This window comes from Crassostrea angulata, chromosome 10, assembly GCF_025612915.1.
Source record: "Crassostrea angulata isolate pt1a10 chromosome 10, ASM2561291v2, whole genome shotgun sequence".
In the NCBI taxonomy this organism is placed as follows: Eukaryota; Metazoa; Mollusca; class Bivalvia; order Ostreida; family Ostreidae; genus Magallana; species Magallana angulata.
Window position 1 is genome coordinate 27548407 of NC_069120.1, and position 19305 is coordinate 27567711.

The 19305-nt window shown below is 36.0% G+C and overlaps 1 protein-coding gene across 1 annotated transcript; it reads right to left on the reverse strand.

Moving 5' to 3' along the window:
- Positions 1–2234: 2234 nt before the first annotated feature.
- On the reverse strand, positions 2235–19259 carry LOC128164972 (ADP-ribosylation factor-like protein 6-interacting protein 1). The gene is made up of 6 exons (XM_052829104.1): positions 19194–19259; positions 9600–9739; positions 9034–9150; positions 8640–8757; positions 8385–8469; positions 2235–8144 (listed from the first exon to the last, which is right to left on the reverse strand). Exons 1-6 carry the CDS (start codon positions 19224–19226, stop codon positions 8020–8022), a joined length of 618 nt encoding a protein of 205 aa, XP_052685064.1. The 5' UTR covers positions 19227–19259; the 3' UTR covers positions 2235–8019.
- Between the last annotated feature and the right edge of the window lie 46 nt (positions 19260–19305).

A 19305-nucleotide genomic window follows, 5' to 3' on the forward strand; every position in this document is an offset into this window, starting at 1 on the left:
AGAATTGTCCAGAGGCCAAAGTCTAAACAATTTTAAAGAATCAAATATATGTCAAAATGCTTGCATATAAGTTACACCATGTATTATAACATTTGAACTTTGGTGAATTGAAACTGTTTTCTTTTGTAAAATTGGACCCTCCACCCCATGTGGCTCCATCCTACATGTACTCCTAAATAAAATATGATTTTGCTACCTGATGATACTTCACACAAGTAACAGCTTTTCTGGCCAGTCTTGATCTGTGTAGAAGATTTAAAAATAAAATTTCTCTTTATATTCCTATGTAAAAATTTGACCCCCCATTGTGGCCCCACCTTACCCCCTGGGACCATGATTTGAACAAACATAAATCTACACCATCTGAGGATGCTTCCACACAAGTATCAGCTTTTCTGGCCGAATGGTTTTTGAGAAGAAGATTTTTAAAGATTAACTCTATATACTTCTATGTAAAACTTTGACCCACCATTGTGGCCCCACCTTACCCCAGGGACCATGATTTGAACAAACTTGAATCTACACTATCTGAGGATGCTTCAACACAAGTTTCAGCTTTTCTGGTCAAATGATTTTTGAGAAGAAGATTTTTAAAGATTTATTCTATATACACTATGTAAAACTTTAACCCCCCATTGTGGCCCCACCTTACCCCAGGGACCATGATTTGAACAAACTTGAATCTACACTATCTGAGGATGCTTCAACACAAGTTTCAGCTTTTCTGGTCAAATGATTTTTGAGAAGAAGATTTTTAAAGATTTACTCTATATACTCCTATGTAAAACTTTAACCCCCCATTGTGGCCCCACCTTACCCCTGGGGACCATGATTTGAACAAACTTGAATCTACACTATCTGAAGATGCTTCCACACAAGTATCAGCTTTTCTGGCCAAATGGTTTTTGAGAAGAAGATTTTTAAAGATTAAATCTATATACGTCTATGTAAAACTTTGACCCACCATTGTGGCCCCACCTTACCCCCAGGGACCATGATTTGAACAAACTTGAATCTACACTATCTGAGAATGCTTCCACACAAGTATCAGAGTTTCTGGCCAAATGGTTTTTGAGAAGAAGATTTTTTAAAAATATCACCAAATTTTCAATAAATCCTAATTATTTCCCTTTACAGTAGGGCGTGGCCCTTTATTTTAAGAAACTTGAATCCCCTTTACCCAATGATGCTTTGTGCCAAGTTTGGTTGAATTTGGCCAAGTGGTACAGGAGAAGAAGTCGAAAGTGTTAAAAGTTTACAGACAGACAGACGGGCGCCGGACAATAAGTGATCAGAAAAGCTCACTTGAGCTTTCAGCTCAGGTGAGCTAAAAACCGTGATCCACGAAAACTGGCCCCAACGAATATACATGTAAATGATTACACAGTTGTACAAGTACTTTTAATTAGGCCAACCTAAGAATTTTTTCCCTAGGTACAAACAACATGTACCAGCCAACATTACATGACCCTGAACCAGAGCAAATATAGGTCAACATTAATTCCCTTGATCAACCAAATTTCTGTAAATTTTCTAGAATCCCTTTAATTTAACTTCCACCACATAAAAGAAATCCTTTGTCAGCCCAATTCTGTCCATTACACAGTATATAAATAAGTTTTGGTTTTGGATGGGCATGATAAAATTTCAAAATTGTATGAGCTTTTAATCAGAGTGAGCACAAACGCACATTCATTATGAACCGACAGTGTGTTGTCACCTTCTTTAGATAGGCTTCTTCAATTTGAGAGAAACACAAGAAAAATTTATTAGGGCCCCGCTCTGTAGGCGCCCTATAGTGATCAGTCTGTCCTTCCATCCTTCCTTCCATCCGCTGGTCCGAAATCTCGTCCGGAGAATATGGAGACTTTATAATTTGGACCAAGTCAATGTGAAGGATAAACCAGATATCTTTATCATCGGTTTTAGACTGTAAATCATTTTCCATTTTCTTAATCTTGCTCAGATTGAACAAAAAAGCCTGTATGTAAGGGGTAATGAGATAGAATTTGAAGTTTTATGCCAGCTGGAAAATTTCTAAGTTGAAGGTCAATGTGGAAGCAAAATTCTTTAAAATGCTTTTCATCCTTTGTCCATAATTTAAGCAGGCACATTGAGATGGTCACCATCTCAATGTTGTCTAGTTGTAGTACAGTACTACAACAAAATGATCATGTTGCATGTGATCCAAAAAGTTTGCCTTTAAAAGTAAAGTAGGAAGAAGCAAACAATGGTCTCTGTATTGGAGGTCTTTTTTATTGACAGTGAATGCTGCAAAGATTTAGATTATATTACTAAATGGACAAATAGGCAAGTAAAAAAAGCTCATACACATTGAAAACACAGCTACATATGATATCTAAACAACAATGAACACATTCTTATTACATGTACAAATACATATGTATGACCAATTACAATAAACAACACTTTTATATACCCTTAATTTCACGAAGAGAAAACTTGTCAGAAAACTCTTATTTTTCATCCAGAATTTGAATGACTAGAAATTGGACATGTGTGCAAGTCCTGAAAGGTTTGTTAGGAATCTAGATTTTCATTAAAAAAAAAGATGTCCCAACATTCTGCATTGAAAACAAAATCATGAACTGACAGTCTGACACCATTGTTGACAAGCCTCTCTTCCACCTACATTAATATGCATATTACAGGCCTTGTTTCTGAACAATCCAATATATACTTCCACTGAATTCATACCTTTGAAATTTTTTTAAAGATTTTTTTTAAATGGAATATTTCAGCCATCATTACATTTGTATAAATCTGCAAGTACACATACTGTGGAATCATTAAAATTCATGGGGGCCAATTTTCATGGATTGCTTATTTTACAGGTTCATTGGGATGTTATTTCATGTATTATTTTATAAGCCTACCTACATGAGAAATATGACTTTATAACAATAATTAATTTGTGGATGAATTCAATTCCTGGATGAGAGGTTCCCACGAATTCTACAAAAATCGAGCCACCATGAATTCTAATGAGTCCACAGTACCTGCTACATGTATATATCTCAAATCTTGTTTTTTTCTTTTATTGAGCCTTTTTCTTATCAAGGCACATGAGATCTATTTAGCTCCTACTAGTGCTACTACAGAAGAAAACTCTACATACATGTTAGTACAGTTATTACATTGGTACCAATACACGACAACAACAGTTGATTTGGGTTATTATATGTACAATATCCCTGAAAGATTATATTCAAAACACATTACATTGCATTTGGTCTCTACAAAGCACTTTGCATATCAAATGGCACTAAAAAAAAGTGCATACTCAACATTTAATAATATCTTTGTAACAAAATTCATAAAAGCATTTAAATTTGTTCATTACTTTGCAACAAAATCTTGCTCCCTTGGCCAATGCCTCTGAGTGGTTCTCTTTCATTCTATGAATTTATGAATTATGAAAGGAATAACATATAATCCCACTTCATTATTCCTATACATACTCAGTATGCTGTAGATTCCTTGTTTTATGCGAGTACTTAATTCCCCAATTAAACCTATTTCCAATAAAATGCAGATATATAAAATCATTAACGCCAAATTTTTATCATAGTTCCTTTAGTGTAGGTCTGTCAGAAAAAGTAAGGCGTGATTTTAAAATCTGCGAGATGTGATTCTCAAGATTTAACGATAATATTAATTCGTCTCATTTACTGTATGCTTGTTTTGTCAGATTTTCTACATACACTGTACTGGCACACTAAAGATGAATTCAGCAATATTACATGTAAAAAGAATAAACCATTTTTCACATTTATATTTTTAACAACCTACTGTACAGTAAAACTCGGTTATAGCGAAGTCCAAGGGACCAATTCATTTACTTCATTATATCTGTAATTCGTTATATCCGTATAACGAATCCATAATAATAGCTATGGCGAATTCACTATATACATGTTTTCTTTCACCAGACTGTAATTTTTACTAATAAAGGCTTAGAATAAAAATATATTACTTTGATACCTATAATGATCGGATTAGGAGTCGAAATATTTATATGAAAAGAAATTTATTCAAAATATTATGTAAAATAGTAGTGCAAACTTTATTAAAGTTTGAGCACTTGGTGCTATTAAAGAAACTCGTTATAAAAGTGTTAAATTTCGTTATTATTAACTTCAAAAGGACTCAAAATCAGTTCGCTATATCCGTAATCCGAATTCGTTATAACCGTAAAATTTTGCAAAGGTTTGTTAAGAATTTATTCGCTGTATCCGAGAATTCGCTATATCTGTGTTCGTACTAAACAAGTTTTACTGTATAAATAATCTCAATCAATTTTAACTAACAGAATGGATTTAAAAAACAAGAGGCCCATGGGCCACATCGCTCACCTGAACAGCAGTTCCTTGTAACATTACATTTCGTAGCATAATTATGCTTTTTCTATTTTAAACATTGAACCCCTTTCTGGGGACCCAGTTATGATCCGAGGTTTATGGTTGGCTTGAACAACATAAATAGTAACATAGGAATGAAAATGTGAAGCACTGCGGTGGGACCGCACGTACACAACCTGAAAAACTGAACATAACATTCCACTTCAAGAGGAATAACTCTCAGACTGTACAGAACACAAGAAAGATAACTCTTGGTTCCACTACATTAGAGTTTACACAATTTGAGGATCCTTGCATAGTAATCTCACAAACTGTAGCATTATAGTTCTCGAGAAAAACTTTTTAAAAACATTTTCAATATATCTTTCTATGTTAAACTTTGAACCCCTCTTGGGGCCACAGTATTAGTCCAGTGCTAAAGTTTTAATTATTTGGAATCTACATTATTTAAGGATGCTTGCCTAGTTATCTCACAAGCTGAAGCATTATAGTTCCCTAGAAAAAGATTTTTCAACATTTTCCCTCTATATTTCTATGCTAAACTTTGAACACCTCTTGGGGCCCCAGTATTAGATTGAGATCACGGCTTTTATAATTTCGAATCTACACTATTTGAGGGTGCTGACGTAGTTATCTGACAAATTGATGCATTGTAGTTCTCGAAAAGAAGATTTTTAAACATTTTCCATATATACCGGTACTTCTACATTTAACTTTAAACCCATCTTGGGTCTCTAGTATTAGTCCAGGGGTCACTATTTTAAAACTGTCGAACCTTCATTATCCAAGGTTGTATGCATGATAGTAATCTCACAAATTGAAGCATTGTAGTTCTCGAGAAGAAGATTTTTTAACATGTTACCTTTATATTTCTTTAATAAATTTTGACCCCATCTTGGGGCCCCAGTATTTGTTCGGGGGTCACGATTTTACCAATTAGGAATCTACATAAGCGAAGGATGCATGCATAGAAATTCCACAAACTAAAACATTGTAGTTCTTGAGAAGAACATTTTTAAACTTTTCCTTTATGTTTTTTAAAATGTTTAAATTTTGAACCCCTCTTGGTGCCCATCAATTGTCTGGGAGTTACAATTTTTTGAATCTACATTATTTAAGGATGTACATGTATGCATAGTAATATCCCAAACAGTTGCACTATAGTTCTTGAGAAGAAGATTTTAAAACATTTTCCTACATATGTTAAAATCTAAACCCCTACTGGGGCCCCACTTTTTGTTCGGGGGTCACGATTTTTACAATCTTCACTATGTATACAACCTTTTGTGTATGTATTGGCATTTTTGGTGAAGTGGTTCTTGAGAAGAAAATTTTTAAACATTTTTCATATGTAGTTCTATGTTAAACTTTGAACCCCGCCTGGGGCCCCAGTCTTGGTCCGAGGGTCACGATTTCTACAATTTAGAATCTTCATTATACATACAAGCTTTTGTGTAAATATTGGCATTTCTGGTGCAGTGGTTCTTGAGAAGAAAATTTTTAAACATTTTTCATATGTAGTTCTATGTTAAACTTTGAACCCCGCCTGGGGCCCCAGTCTTGGTCCGAGGGGCACGATTTTTACAATTTAAAATCTTCACTATATATACAAGCTTTTGTGTAAATATTGGCATTTCTGGTGCAGTGGTTCTTGAGAAGAAGATTTTTAAACATTTTCCTATGTATTTCTATGTTAAACTTTGAACCCCGCCTGGGGCCCCAGTTTTGGTCCGAGGATCATGATTTTTACAATTTAGAATCTTCACTATGTATACAAGCTTTTGTGTAAATATTGGCATTTCTGGTGCCGTGGTTCTTGAGAAGAAGATTTTTAAAAAATTTTCCTATGTATTTCTATGTTAAACTTTGAACCCCGCCTGGGGCCCCGGTTTTGGTCCGAGGGTCACCATTTTTACAATTTAGAATCTTCACTATATATACAAGTTTTTGTGTAAATATTGGCATTTCTGGTGCAGTGGTTCTTGAGAAGAACATTTTTTAAACATTTTCCATATGTTGTTCTATGTTAAACTTTGAACCCCGCCTGGGGCCCCAGTTTTGGTCCGAGGGTCACGATTTTTACAATTTAGAATCTTCACTATATATACAAGCTTTTGTGTAAATATTGGCATTTCTGGTGCAGTGGTTCTTGAGAAGAAGATTTTTTAAACATTTTCCTATGTATTTCTATGTTAAACTTTGAACCCCGCCTGGGGCCCCAGTTTTGGTCCGAGGGTCACGATTTTTACAATTTAGAATCTTCACTATATATACAAGCTTTTATGTAAATATTGGCATTTCTGGTGCCGTGGTTCTTGAGAAGAAGATTTTTAAAGACATGCACCCTAAACTTACTGTTTCGCAATTATCTCCCTTTTGAAAAGGGCTGTGCCCTTTCTTTTAACAATTTATAACCCCCTTTCCATAAGGATGCTTTGTACCAAATTTGGTTAAATTTGGCCCAGTGGTTTTTGAGAAGAAGTTGAAAATGTGAAAAGTTTACAGACGGACGGACAGACGGACGGACGGACGGACGGACGACGGACAACGGGTGATCAGAAAAGCTCACTTGAACCTTCGGTTCAGGTGAGCTAAAAACAAATTTACAATGTAGTTTGCAACTATGTCCAATTCTATTGCTGAAATTATATTTCCATTACCATAATTCTTAAGGTTTAAAAATTTTTAAGTGAAAAATGAAATTTTACTTGAATTTTCAGACACTGACATGTCCTGATAGCCATTTTTTCTTACAATCAACAAAAAAATCATATTTTGGGGTTTTGAAAACATGCACAAATATGAAAAACCATGCTGATGGGGATGAATATTACGAGTATCCATGACAACAAAACTGTACGAGAAAAAAAAATAACAATAACAGAAATAGTCATCTAAAGTAATCAATAACAACACAATTATATATAAATAACACTAAACAAAAACTAAAAACTCCATACGGACTGTATTGTGGGATTGCCTCTTCACATTTCTGAAAACGGCTAAAAAAAGGTACAGTAATTGTTGGCAAGATGCTGTTACTTACAGGTAGATTCTTCTTCAAAAGATTTGCTGAACAAATTTTTTCAATTTCCTTTATAATTTTTTACAAGAAGTCAGAAACGATGCCTGCTGTCCAATTCTATTTCATTTCGCAATACAATATTGTTTAAACTAGAAACGATGTTAATGTGCCATTTACATCACTCAACAGGAAGACAAAGAAAGTTTTTCCATCAAAACCTCAGTTCTCTGATGATTTGGGCACATGTATGAGTAATGACAAAAAAAATCATAACTGCCTGGATTTCATACTACCAGTAATACAAATAATTTTCTGGACAAGCAAATAATGGACACAAAGAAATAAATTTCATATGATTATGCAACAATTACAAATCATAAACAAGAAAAAATATTGATAAAAGAAAGTAATAAAATACTATACATGTAATATGCTTCAATGCTTTTAACAATATTTGACTTCAAGGAAGTTATTTCATACGGTCTAGGAAGCAAAAACACAGCCCGGAATAATCATAATGGCACCATTTAGAGAAGGAAAAAAAATCTACAGGTTAGTTTACACTCGTAGACACTATGCTGGTATTGCATTCTCCTTAACTGTTTGCTGTGTCTAGCTTGATTTCATTTTCTTGGGTCCTTTTCCGACGAGGGATTTGCAGACGTTCAGAAATCGGGCCAGGTATTTCTGGAGAACGGCATGCTGTCTTATCCCTGGGATCAGCAGAATCAAGTTCACTTTGTTAAAAAAAAATAAAAATCGGATCAACATTTCTCACAATCTTTTATTTGAAAAACTATTTTACAAACTGGTAGATGGAACAGATAATATTTATTTTGAATACTTTTTTTTTAAACTGAGGCTATTTCAATATGATCAAATTTATTTTAATAAATGTCAACAAAAAATCTCTTTAAAAGCAAAATGTATGTTGCATCTTCAATTTGTATCTGATGTTTAAAAACATGTAATCTTACCCAGGAAATAGGTCATACAAAGGTTGTCCATCCGACTGCCAAGCCAAGCCATAGCAACCAAGGTTCCCATGACGATTAGGAAATACTAGAACAGAGTGTATACATGTATTTTGAAAACTGGGACAATCAACCAAGTTTATTCTATTGTGTCTTCTTTTTTTTAATATATGTAACTCCTCTCTAATAAAAAGTTTTGAAAAGATTCATAAAGGAACTCTTTGCAAGTTTTGACGAGTTAAGGTCTAAATTTCTTACAATTTTTGGTTTTTCTGCCTTCAGTGAACTCATGGTGGTCTTGGCATTAGCGAAATGAGTCTTGGCATTCATAATGCGGCAGCAGATTTCCTGGTATTGCTCCTCTTGTTTTCTGGTCCTAAACAAAAAAATTATAACCATTTATTAAAGTAAACTTGAACCAGTATAAAAGTATATGTGTGCATTAGCTAGAACATTGATAGGATGTGTGCCTTTTCTTCAATCCTTTCAAAAAAAATTTACATTGCTAAAGTTTTCACTTTCAAATATATCATACTCTTGTGAGGCCTTTACCTTTTCAGCTAAACAACCCAGTCAGAAGACTTGATTATAATGCAGTAGATATAAATAAATGAACAAAAATAAAAGTGTCCAATGTGCTAAAACTGTTTACCATTTAGCGGTGACAACACTTGGTCCAATTATGGGTACCAGGAAATCGATCAGGCTGACAGCTAGTCCTATTAGAGCGAAGGTTGTAAGGACTGAGGGATCAAAGTACCATATCAGACTGTAAAAAAAACCCCAAAAACTGTAATAACTGCTGTTTGCAAAAGAGCAAATACTGTAAAAGAAGTAATTTTTTTTGATAAACCATAAAAGAAATCATTTCAAATCATGTTTATATACATTGGTGTATCTTTATTTGAATAGCTCTTATATTGAGTAAAAGTTCCCAAAAATCTTTTTCATGTTGTTTAACAATCAGAAATACTAAGACAAAGAAGTCAATGTGAATACTTTAATAGTGTAACATTTGCATGCCTCTATCTAGTATCTACCTCATGGTCAGAAGACTGCCTGGACAAATTTAAACGGTAACATAATCTTGAACATGTGTGATTAGCAAAAAAAAAAAAAAAAAAAAAACTTGTCAAAGATAATAACCCTTATAATATACTGTATATTCCTCTCCTCACTATTATCAAAATGCGACAATAAAAAAATGAAGAAACTTACGAAAAAATAAAGGTATTGACTCCAACTATGATGGCAGGATAATACGGTTTTTCCCAGTGCAAAAGTCCATTTAGTGGCAGCAGAACTTCCCTCCAGCCCTCTAAATCCCTTTTAATCTGTTGCAGATTATAACTTGGATTCTGAAAAACAATTATTCATATTAGGTCTGCAAGTTAAGGATTCAAATTCAAATAAAGTATTTACTACATGTATTAGCTAGGAGGTGATGATGTTTTGGGTAAAGGCAAGTCAAATTGACTATGGGGTAGTTATCTGGGTATTTTTTGCTGCCCTCACCCCTAAGTGTCACACCGTAAAACATATCACCTTAGAAGAAAACTAAAAAATAAATTGTAAACTAGAGGTACTGTGAGCAAGCTCACAATTGATACCCCCCGCTAAGAAAAAAATCAGAACGCGCGTATTTTTGCTATCATAGAAAATATTGGATGAATCTATTTCACTGTCTATTTTCTATAAATAACAACTGCTCTATTTTTTAAAACTGTTAATGCTAATAGGAGTAAACAAACCAATTTTTATCCTTTAATTCCATTTTAATTTATTATAAGTTAACTGTTGATGCATGAGGACATTTGCATCCTTCCGTTAACAACCATGACTCGAATCAAATGAAATCCACTTGTCAAGCAGCCATTTAATATTTAAACAATTTGAATTATTGGTATACTAGGTCCGATTTTTTCCGCAATTTTTTTTCCACATATTTTTCCCCCCAAAATTTCATCGGGGCAGGCCATTTTCAGAGAGACGGGGATGAGAATCTAAAAATAATTTTATGTGGCCTGAGAAGAGCAAGCTTTGTGTAAAATTTTAGCTTCTAATATTTCCATTAATACAATACATGACACAGAGAGAATTTAGCATTTTTGAAACAATGACCTTGAACTTCCTCAATTTACCTTGGGTAAAGGTCATGACACACCCTTTGGTCATAAGCAATCTTTGTGTGAAGTAAGAATGTTTCTCCTAAGAAAGATATGGACCGGACACAAATTTTGCATTTTTTCTGCCAGTGACCTTGACCTTGCCCAAATGACCTTGGGTCAAGGTCATGACACACCCTAAGGCCATAAGCAATCTTTGTGTGAAGTAAGAGCTTCCAATGTTTTTCCATAAGAAAGATATGGACCGGACACGAATTTTGCATTTTTTCTGCCAGTGACCTTACCCTTGCCCGAATGACCTTGGGTCAAGGTCATGACACACCCTTAGGTCATAAGCAATCTTTGTGTGTAGTAAGAAATTCCAATGTTTCTCCATAAGAAAGATATGGACCCGACACAAATTTTGCATTTTACCTTGACCTTGCCCGAATGACCTTGGGTCAAGGTCAAGACACACCCTTAGGCCATAAGCAATCTTTGTGTGAACTAAGAACTTCCAATGTTTTTCCACAAGAAAGATATGGACCGGACACGAATTTTGCATTTTTCTGCCAGTGACCTTAACCTTGCCCAAATGACCTTGGGTCAAGGTCATGACACACCCTAAGGTCATAAGCAATCTTTGTGTGAAGTAAGAACTTCCAATGTTTCTCCATAAGAAAGATATGGACAGGACACAAATTTTGCATTTTTTCTGCCAGTGACTGGAGGTTTTTAAAGGTAAAACCCCTGTTTACGAGATATCTATACTTACCTGCATCAACTTTTTGCATTTTCCCCGAGCTGCCTACGATCATGCCTGAACTTTTGAGACCACCCCTGTGGTATCATCTAGTGTTTACCCATAATGCACAAGCATACTTCCGTTTCAGTTTTGTGAGGGCCTACACAACTAGGACCCAATGAACAGGGGTGGGTGATGCAGGTAAGTATAGATATCTCGTAAACAGGGGTTTTACCTTTAAAAACCTCCAGTTTACATCAATATCTATACTTACCTGCATCAACTTTTTGCAGAATTTGTAGCAGAAATATTGGGCGGGATTACAATCACTATCATATAATAGTAAAATAAAGAATACACTCACCCAAAAAGATATTCTATTTTTGTTCTTTTTCTTTTGCCCATCTCGATGTATCAAGAACTGATGACTTGGCAAAGCGAGCTTCTCCTTGAGGAACATCTCTCATATAGAATGAAGTAAAGGTGTTTTCTGTTGCCCAATGAGCTGTCTGTAGAATTTCTTCTAGAGTTGCACCATTGAAAAGGGCCCATGAAGTTGCCAATCGTCTTGTATCATGTGCACGCACATGAGATAAGGTCTCACTGTTATGTTCATACACAAACTTTACTAGTGACACAATCCATCTTGAAATTGAATTCTTGGATGCTGGTTTTTGCGAGTCCGATTTGTAAGTCAAGAATAAACACTTTTCATCACCACGAGAAGACTCTGTCCTTTTTAGGTACATTTTAAGTGCTCTACAAGGACACAAAAGCAAGTCTCTACTGTCTGTTGCAAAGCTATTAAACTCTGGTATGAATATTGGTTTCCATGGCTTTCCTAATCTCTGAGTTTTGGCTAAAAACTGTATATTTGGTAATAAACGTATTCCATTCTGCTCAAGACGTAAATGTGACTCTCCAATTGAAAGAGCTTGAATTTCGCTTACTCTTGATGCTGTTGCCAGAGCCACAAGGAACACTGTCTTCCATGTAAGGTACTTCATATCGCATGAATTCATCGGTTCAAATGGGGAGTCACACAACTTCCAAAGAACAGTCGGCAAATCCCAATTTGGAAGTAATGGTCGTACATTAGGTTCAGAATTGTATATTCCTTTTATTAACTTTGACAGATCAGTGTTGTTACTGACAGAACTATTGCTCCAACCCTTATGCATAGATGCTATCGCTGACCTATAACCCATTAAAGTATTTGGCTTACAATTACGTTCTTCATGCAAATAGATGAAGAAGTCTGCTAAATCAGCTACAGTGGCCTCAACTGAATCCTTTTGGTTCTTGGCACACCATTCCTTGTAGATTCGTATTCTAGCATCATACATTTTTCTTGTTGACTGTCTTCGTGAGTTGAAGATAAATGACTTAGCTTTCTCAGAAAATCTATTCTCTGTTCTTTGTTGTTTGAAATTTTCCAAACCGCCAGATGCAGACTTTCTGGACTTGGATGAATGAACTGCCCTCTTCTTTGAGTCAACATGTCTCTTATTATTGGAAGTTCCCTTGGAATGTCGACCAATAGATGTAGTAGGTCTGGAAACCATGACTGTCTTGGTGAAAACGGAGCGATGAGGAGAAGAACACACGACTCCTGTTCCACTTTCCTGAGTACTTTCGGAATTAATATGGGAGGCGGAAATGCATATGCAAACATTCCTGTCCAATCTACAGCTAGCGCATCGCATTCCCATGCCAAGGGGTCTGGAAACGGAGAACAAAACACTGCCAGTTTCCGGTTTTCCCTTGTTGCGAATAAATCTATGTTTGGAGTGGGAAAAACTCGAAAAATCTGCTGAACTATTTCTTGGTTGAGACTCCATTCTGTCATCTTGGGAATTTGTCGCCCTCTGGACAACTGATCCGCTATTACATTCTTTTTCCCTGGAATGTGAGCTGCTTTGAGCTGTATCCCGAGAAGGTGACACCAATGCAGAATCCTCCATGTCATCACGCATAGGGCTGCAGACTTTGTCCCCCCTTGGCGATTGATGTAAGACACTACTGTTGAATTGTCTGTCCTCAGCAAGACTTGCCTGTGTTTGACATTGTCCCTGAAGTGATGAAGTGCATTCTCCACTGCACTGAGTTCCAACAGATTTATATGTGATGACTGTTCTATCACCGTCCATTTCCCCGACACATTGCGATCCTCTAGGTGGGCTCCCCACCCGTAAGTTGATGCATCCGTCCACAAGGTTAGGTCTGCTCTGAAGCTCAGAATAGACGTTCCTGCCAGAACATTCCCTCTCTCTATCCACCAGAGAAGATGTGGGATGAGGAAACTGTCCATTTGAATCAGATGATCCAGTTCGTCCACATGTGGACGCCACTGGGACAGAAGGCAGAACTGAATGGGACGCATCTTGAGTCTGGCAAGAGGTACCAAATCTATACAGGCTGCCATTAAACCAAGGATTCTGAGGAATGTACGTGCTGGGATAAAAGATTCCATAACCATGGTAGAAATTGCCCCAAACAGACTGAGAAAACGGTCCAAACTGGGGTAGACCATACCCTGTTGGAGGTTGAATAGTGCTCCAAGATAAGTTATCTGTTGCGTTGGCTGCAGAATTGACTTGGATTGATTTATTACCAGGCCCAAGTCCATCAGCAGAAACAAAGTTCTCCTTAGTTGATGAACTAATGTCATTCGATCTGCATTTTTGAGAAGCCAATCGTCCAGGTACATATAAATGGAAATCTGTTGACTTCTTAGATGTGCACCTATTGCCCCCATTAATTTCGTAAACACTCTTGGGGCTGTTGCTAGACCGAAGGGCATTGACCTGAATTGATAATGGATATTGTCTATGCAAAACCTGAGGTATTTCCTGTCTTCTGGATAAATTGGAACATGTAGATATGCATCCTTTAGATCTATTGATGCCACCCAGTCTCCTACATTCAGAGCCTGTATTACTGACCTTAGAGACTCCATCTTGAAATGTTGATTTTGGAGAAATATATTTAACGGTTTCAAATTGAGAATCGGACGGTAACCTCCGTCTCGTTTTGGAACAACAAAAAAGGTGCTGTAAAACCCCTGACCTTCCTGGGTCTTGGGAACAATCTCTATGGAATGCTTTTCTAATAAACTTTCTATTTCTTCTAAAATACATTGTCTTTGGACGACATCTTGTACATTTGTTATTCTTACTCCTGTATTTGGAGGGTGTTTTATGAACACAAGTTTGAGTCCTTCCTGGACTATTTTTAAAATCCAATCGTCGGATGTAATTTTCATCCACTCCCTGTGGTACGAAATGATCCGACAGCCTACTTTGGCTGATTTCTGCAACTCGAGTCGAGTCTCTAATTGATCCGTCAAAATTACTTTGGGGGATGAAACCCCAAACGATCTTGTGCAGAGCCACGAGTTTGACCTCTGAAGGAACCTCTTGAATTGAAATTTCGTCCTCTTCCTATAGTAGTCTTTTGATTCTTTTCTGCAGCAAACTTTCCCTTCTTTGCAAAGGATGACTGCTGTTCTTTCGGTTCCGAGGTGCCCACTGAATCATCTCTCTTTCTTTTCCTTGCAGAACTGAGGGCTGAACCATCTCTCTGCTTTGAACCCCTCAGGTGCTGTGTTTCTTTAGCATCGCGCATACTTTCTGCACTTGCGTGAAGAATATCAAAATACTTCCCACAAAAGAGCTTAGGATTCAGAGTTGTCTGTACAAGGAGTTTGTTTTCAGTTGCTTTGTTTTTAAAAGCCAAATCCTCAATGTGAATGGCTCTGCGGGCTGCAACTGCACCCACTAACATGCGGGAAGTAACATCAGCCATTGACTTGAACACCTGCATGAGTGCTTGTAGGGCCTCTGTCTTGTCCTCATCAGATACAACGTTATCAACGTAGGACGTAATTAGAGAGGCATATGTCAACTCTCTTAGAAGAAGTCGAGATCCTTGATCTATCTTCCATAACTCATTGTTGCGTGAATGCAACATAGGGTTGCGGAAACGGTAAGAATTTTTGTTTCCTTTTCTCCCTGTTGTAAAACTGCTGTCCTCAATGTTGTCATCAAGGCGCGGCGTTGTGCAGTACTTGTCAAAGTCGGAAGAAGCGACTCGGTATTTTTCATCATCTGATGCTTTATAAGTCCGAATCGCACCTTTTCGCTGGAATTCTTCATCAACATCTGTTAATGTGTTTAAAATGTACCCATCCATAGGCAAAGACTGTTGTGGGGTAGATGATTTTGTCCCAATCAAACGATTTGACATGTATGATTTGAAGTCTCGGCTCTGAGTTTCAGAGGCATCAACTGAGTTGATGTTCAGTTCTGTAGACACTTTTTTAACAAAATTTTTCCAGTCTACCATGCATGAACCATTAGAGTCTGTGTCATGCGTATGTACTGAACCCAAGACAGAGTTATCAAACTCTGAACGATTATCCTCGTGAACATCAATAACATCATCAAGTGAATTGCTTATGACTTGATCAGTTTCACCTCTGTGGCTTACCAGATCATCGTCATCCGATTCTCTGGAGCGTTGATCATCTGACGGTCGAAATCTATCGAACCTGTTACACGCCCTGTCTGAACGAACATCAGACGTAATAGCAATAGTCGGTTGTTTATTCGAATCCTGGACCAACTCTTTAATTCTAGCGTCAATCAACCTTTTCATGCAATTCTCTTGATATTGCTGCCATTGGGCTTCGAAATTCCCCAACACGAAAGGCGGAAAATTACCTACTTGAGGTGGGACTGAACCATGCGTCAAGTCGCCGCCATTTTGACTCATTTCTGTCGGAGAAAGAATTTCTGACGCAGCTACGTTTCCCGCAGAGGAAACTTGACTATCAGAACGATTGCCACTATTCCCCACAGAGGGAACTTCTGGATTTGGCAATGTAGCTGACTTTCTCCCCGCTTCAGATTTCTTTCGCTCGATCAACGTCCGTTTTTCCTCTGACCACTTACTGCAAACTTCGCATGGAAATGCTTCGTTGCAAACTCTGTGTCTATAGCACTCTGCGTGGTCATCCAAAACGGTCATTTCTCTATTACATTTTACGCAAATTTTAAATGAATCAGACATTTTAAGACCGCAGGCTTAAGAAATTTTAATCGAAGAAAAACACGCGGCTTTTCTTCTCGAATGCCCGAACAAAACTGAAACGGAAGTATGCTTGTGCATTATGGGTAAACACTAGATGATACCACAGGGGTGGTCTCAAAAGTTCAGGCATGATCGTAGGCAGCTCGGGGAAAATGCAAAAAGTTGATGCAGGTAAGTATAGATATTGATGTAAACCTTGGCCTTGCCCAAATGACCTTAGGTCAAGGTCATTACACACCCTTAGGTCATAAGCCATCTTTGTGTGAAGTAAGAACTTTCAATGTTTCTCCATAAGAAAGATATGGACCAGACACGATTGCACAGACGGACAGACAGGAAGGACGGACAGACGGACAAGGTGATTCCTATATACCCCCCCAAACTTTGTTTGCGGGGGGTATAAAAACCTTAACGACTGACATCTTTTCATAGTCAAGAGTACAGAAAATTTTATTATACTACTAGCTTAAGTAAGATAACAAGTTTCAACTCATTTATATCAGTTGTGAAGCCACAATTAAGCAGTATGATCTTCTAGTAATTAAGGTAATAATCCATACATCACAAAACAATCTGACGTAATTCACGCGTTATTACGTCTTGTCCGTGCCCGATCTAATTTAGTGCTCACATCAAAACGTGTATTTCAAAACAAAGAAATCAAGCTGACCTAGAAATTGATTCAAAACAAATCTAATAAAAATCCTGACATCTGCAATTAATTAGGCCTATTAATCAGCGAAATGAAAACATGACTGGGTTGTGTCGATTGCGTACTCGTTTTGAAATATAGACCGCTTACTTCAATGCATTTTAAGGTTGAATTAAATCCAAATCTTTGAACATTAATCCCTATATTTGTCCATAAACATCCAAAATGAAATCCTGACCGAGATCTATTCCAGTGCATAACGTTAAGGGAGATAAATACACAAGGGGAAATAATTTGACCTATATCATCTTTATCCTGTTCGCTTAGCTACGAGCATAGATATATTTTCCACAACATAATGTTTTTAGAATTAAAATCATACGCTGAAGAAAAGTTATTTCATTTTAAAAACAGTCTTTAAACCAGTAAAAAAGGGTTGAATAGACTGAATGGAGGTTTTGTCTTGAAGGCATATATCAGGTAGTTAGCATTATCCACGCGTGTGACTGCAATTTCTAGATACCGATCTCGATCCATAATACTTACCAGTTTCAAAAGAAACCAACTTTTGCAATTTAAATAATACAGATTAATCAACAGTTTGTTTAAATCATGTTTTCTATTTAACAATAATCTAAACATATTTTTTAGAGTGATGAAATAATAAACCTATGCACAATTTTATTTTTACGGATCTTTTTTCAAAATATATGTTTTGATGATTTTTACCAAAAATACGCCCATTGTGATCTTGATAAGGCCGGTCCTTTGGGAAGTTTTATTTCCAATTGATTATGGACGTTATGGGGTAAATGATATCAATATTTCAGAGAATTCTGTACGTAAATAAAATTAAATGAGCTTAAATTCGCTTTGAAAATTTATTTCATTTTATCTCATTTGTAAGCATATTTCTCTGTTTTTTTAATAAATAAGCAAGTGTTACATAATATTTTTTGTTTTGAAATAATAATTCTTTCCTTTTAAATAGGATGTAAGTCAAAAATTTATTTTGTGAAAGTCAAATTTCAGGCTTAGGCCTATATTCTTTATGTATGAAAAAGCGCCATTCTCCGCAATCGGTTCTATTTTTAGCAACTGCCCCAGCTTTAATAATACCGATGGACCAGCCAACTGAGTAAAATTTGATAAGAACATATCCTCATATACATGTTTGAAAAATATGAAAAAATTCTGTACAAGTTTTACTTTTCTAGTGGGGTATGGACCATTACTTAAGTTTGTCCCCATGTGATCCTTATTAATTCCAATTTTTTTCTGTAGCATAAATAAAAATTAATATGCCTTATCTTTTCCTTCATATCTTGAAATGAGACATGATTCTAGTTTACAGCATATTCACACATAACACAAATATATACACCCAGTCAGAACTTAAAAATTCCAAGTAATATAAAAGTTGTCAACAGTCAAATAAATCCAATATTAAAAGGAGATGTTCACAATTCAAGGTGCAAATCAAAAGTTATCTCATTACAAATTTACTGCACTCTTTAAGCCATTGATCCGCTCCTGACAGTAAGGAGCATATTTTTTTATCCTTCAGATAAGGAGTAAACAAATCAGTTACATAATTGAGTAATAATCAAATAGTCAGGATAAGTTAGATAAGAAGGCTGATTAAGATTCACATTAAGAGTGATAAGACAGGTATAGACAGAGTGTGAACATATTATAAATAATGTAGAATAAATGAAGGTATTATCAACATGACAGTTCACATTCTACTGGCTTTTAAGGCATTTACAAATTTTCTCAGTTCTCTAACATAATAGCAGACCTAATTGACTGCTAAATTGTATGACTTGGTGACATTTATTGCTTGAACTATGAATTTTGAAGGTTAGAACATTTTTTGTACATGTGGGCAAGGAAGTCTACTTTCACTTTAATTTTGGGTTGCATTATGCACAACTGCAATTTTTTATACTTGTATTTGATAACTTAATGCAGCAAAAAATCATATTTATTTCATCAGTTCTTTTAATTCACTTACGAAAGTCTGACAGTTTTGATGGTTAATAATGAGCTTTTTCATTATAATAAAATATTAACACGCACACTTTATCAAGAAGTCTAGAGAAGAAGGCCAAATGTGCAATCAAAATTGTTAGTCAAAAGCATAACAAGTTGATTATCAAATACTAAAAAACATGCGTGGAACTTATTGTCAGTAAAATTTAATTAGAACTTACCTCAGTTTCTGGATTAATAATTTCGTTCTCCATTTTTAACAGTGTTAAGAACCAGTTTCTGGCCACCAGTCAATTCGAATTCTAGTTATCTTGATCATGTTTTTTTCGTAAA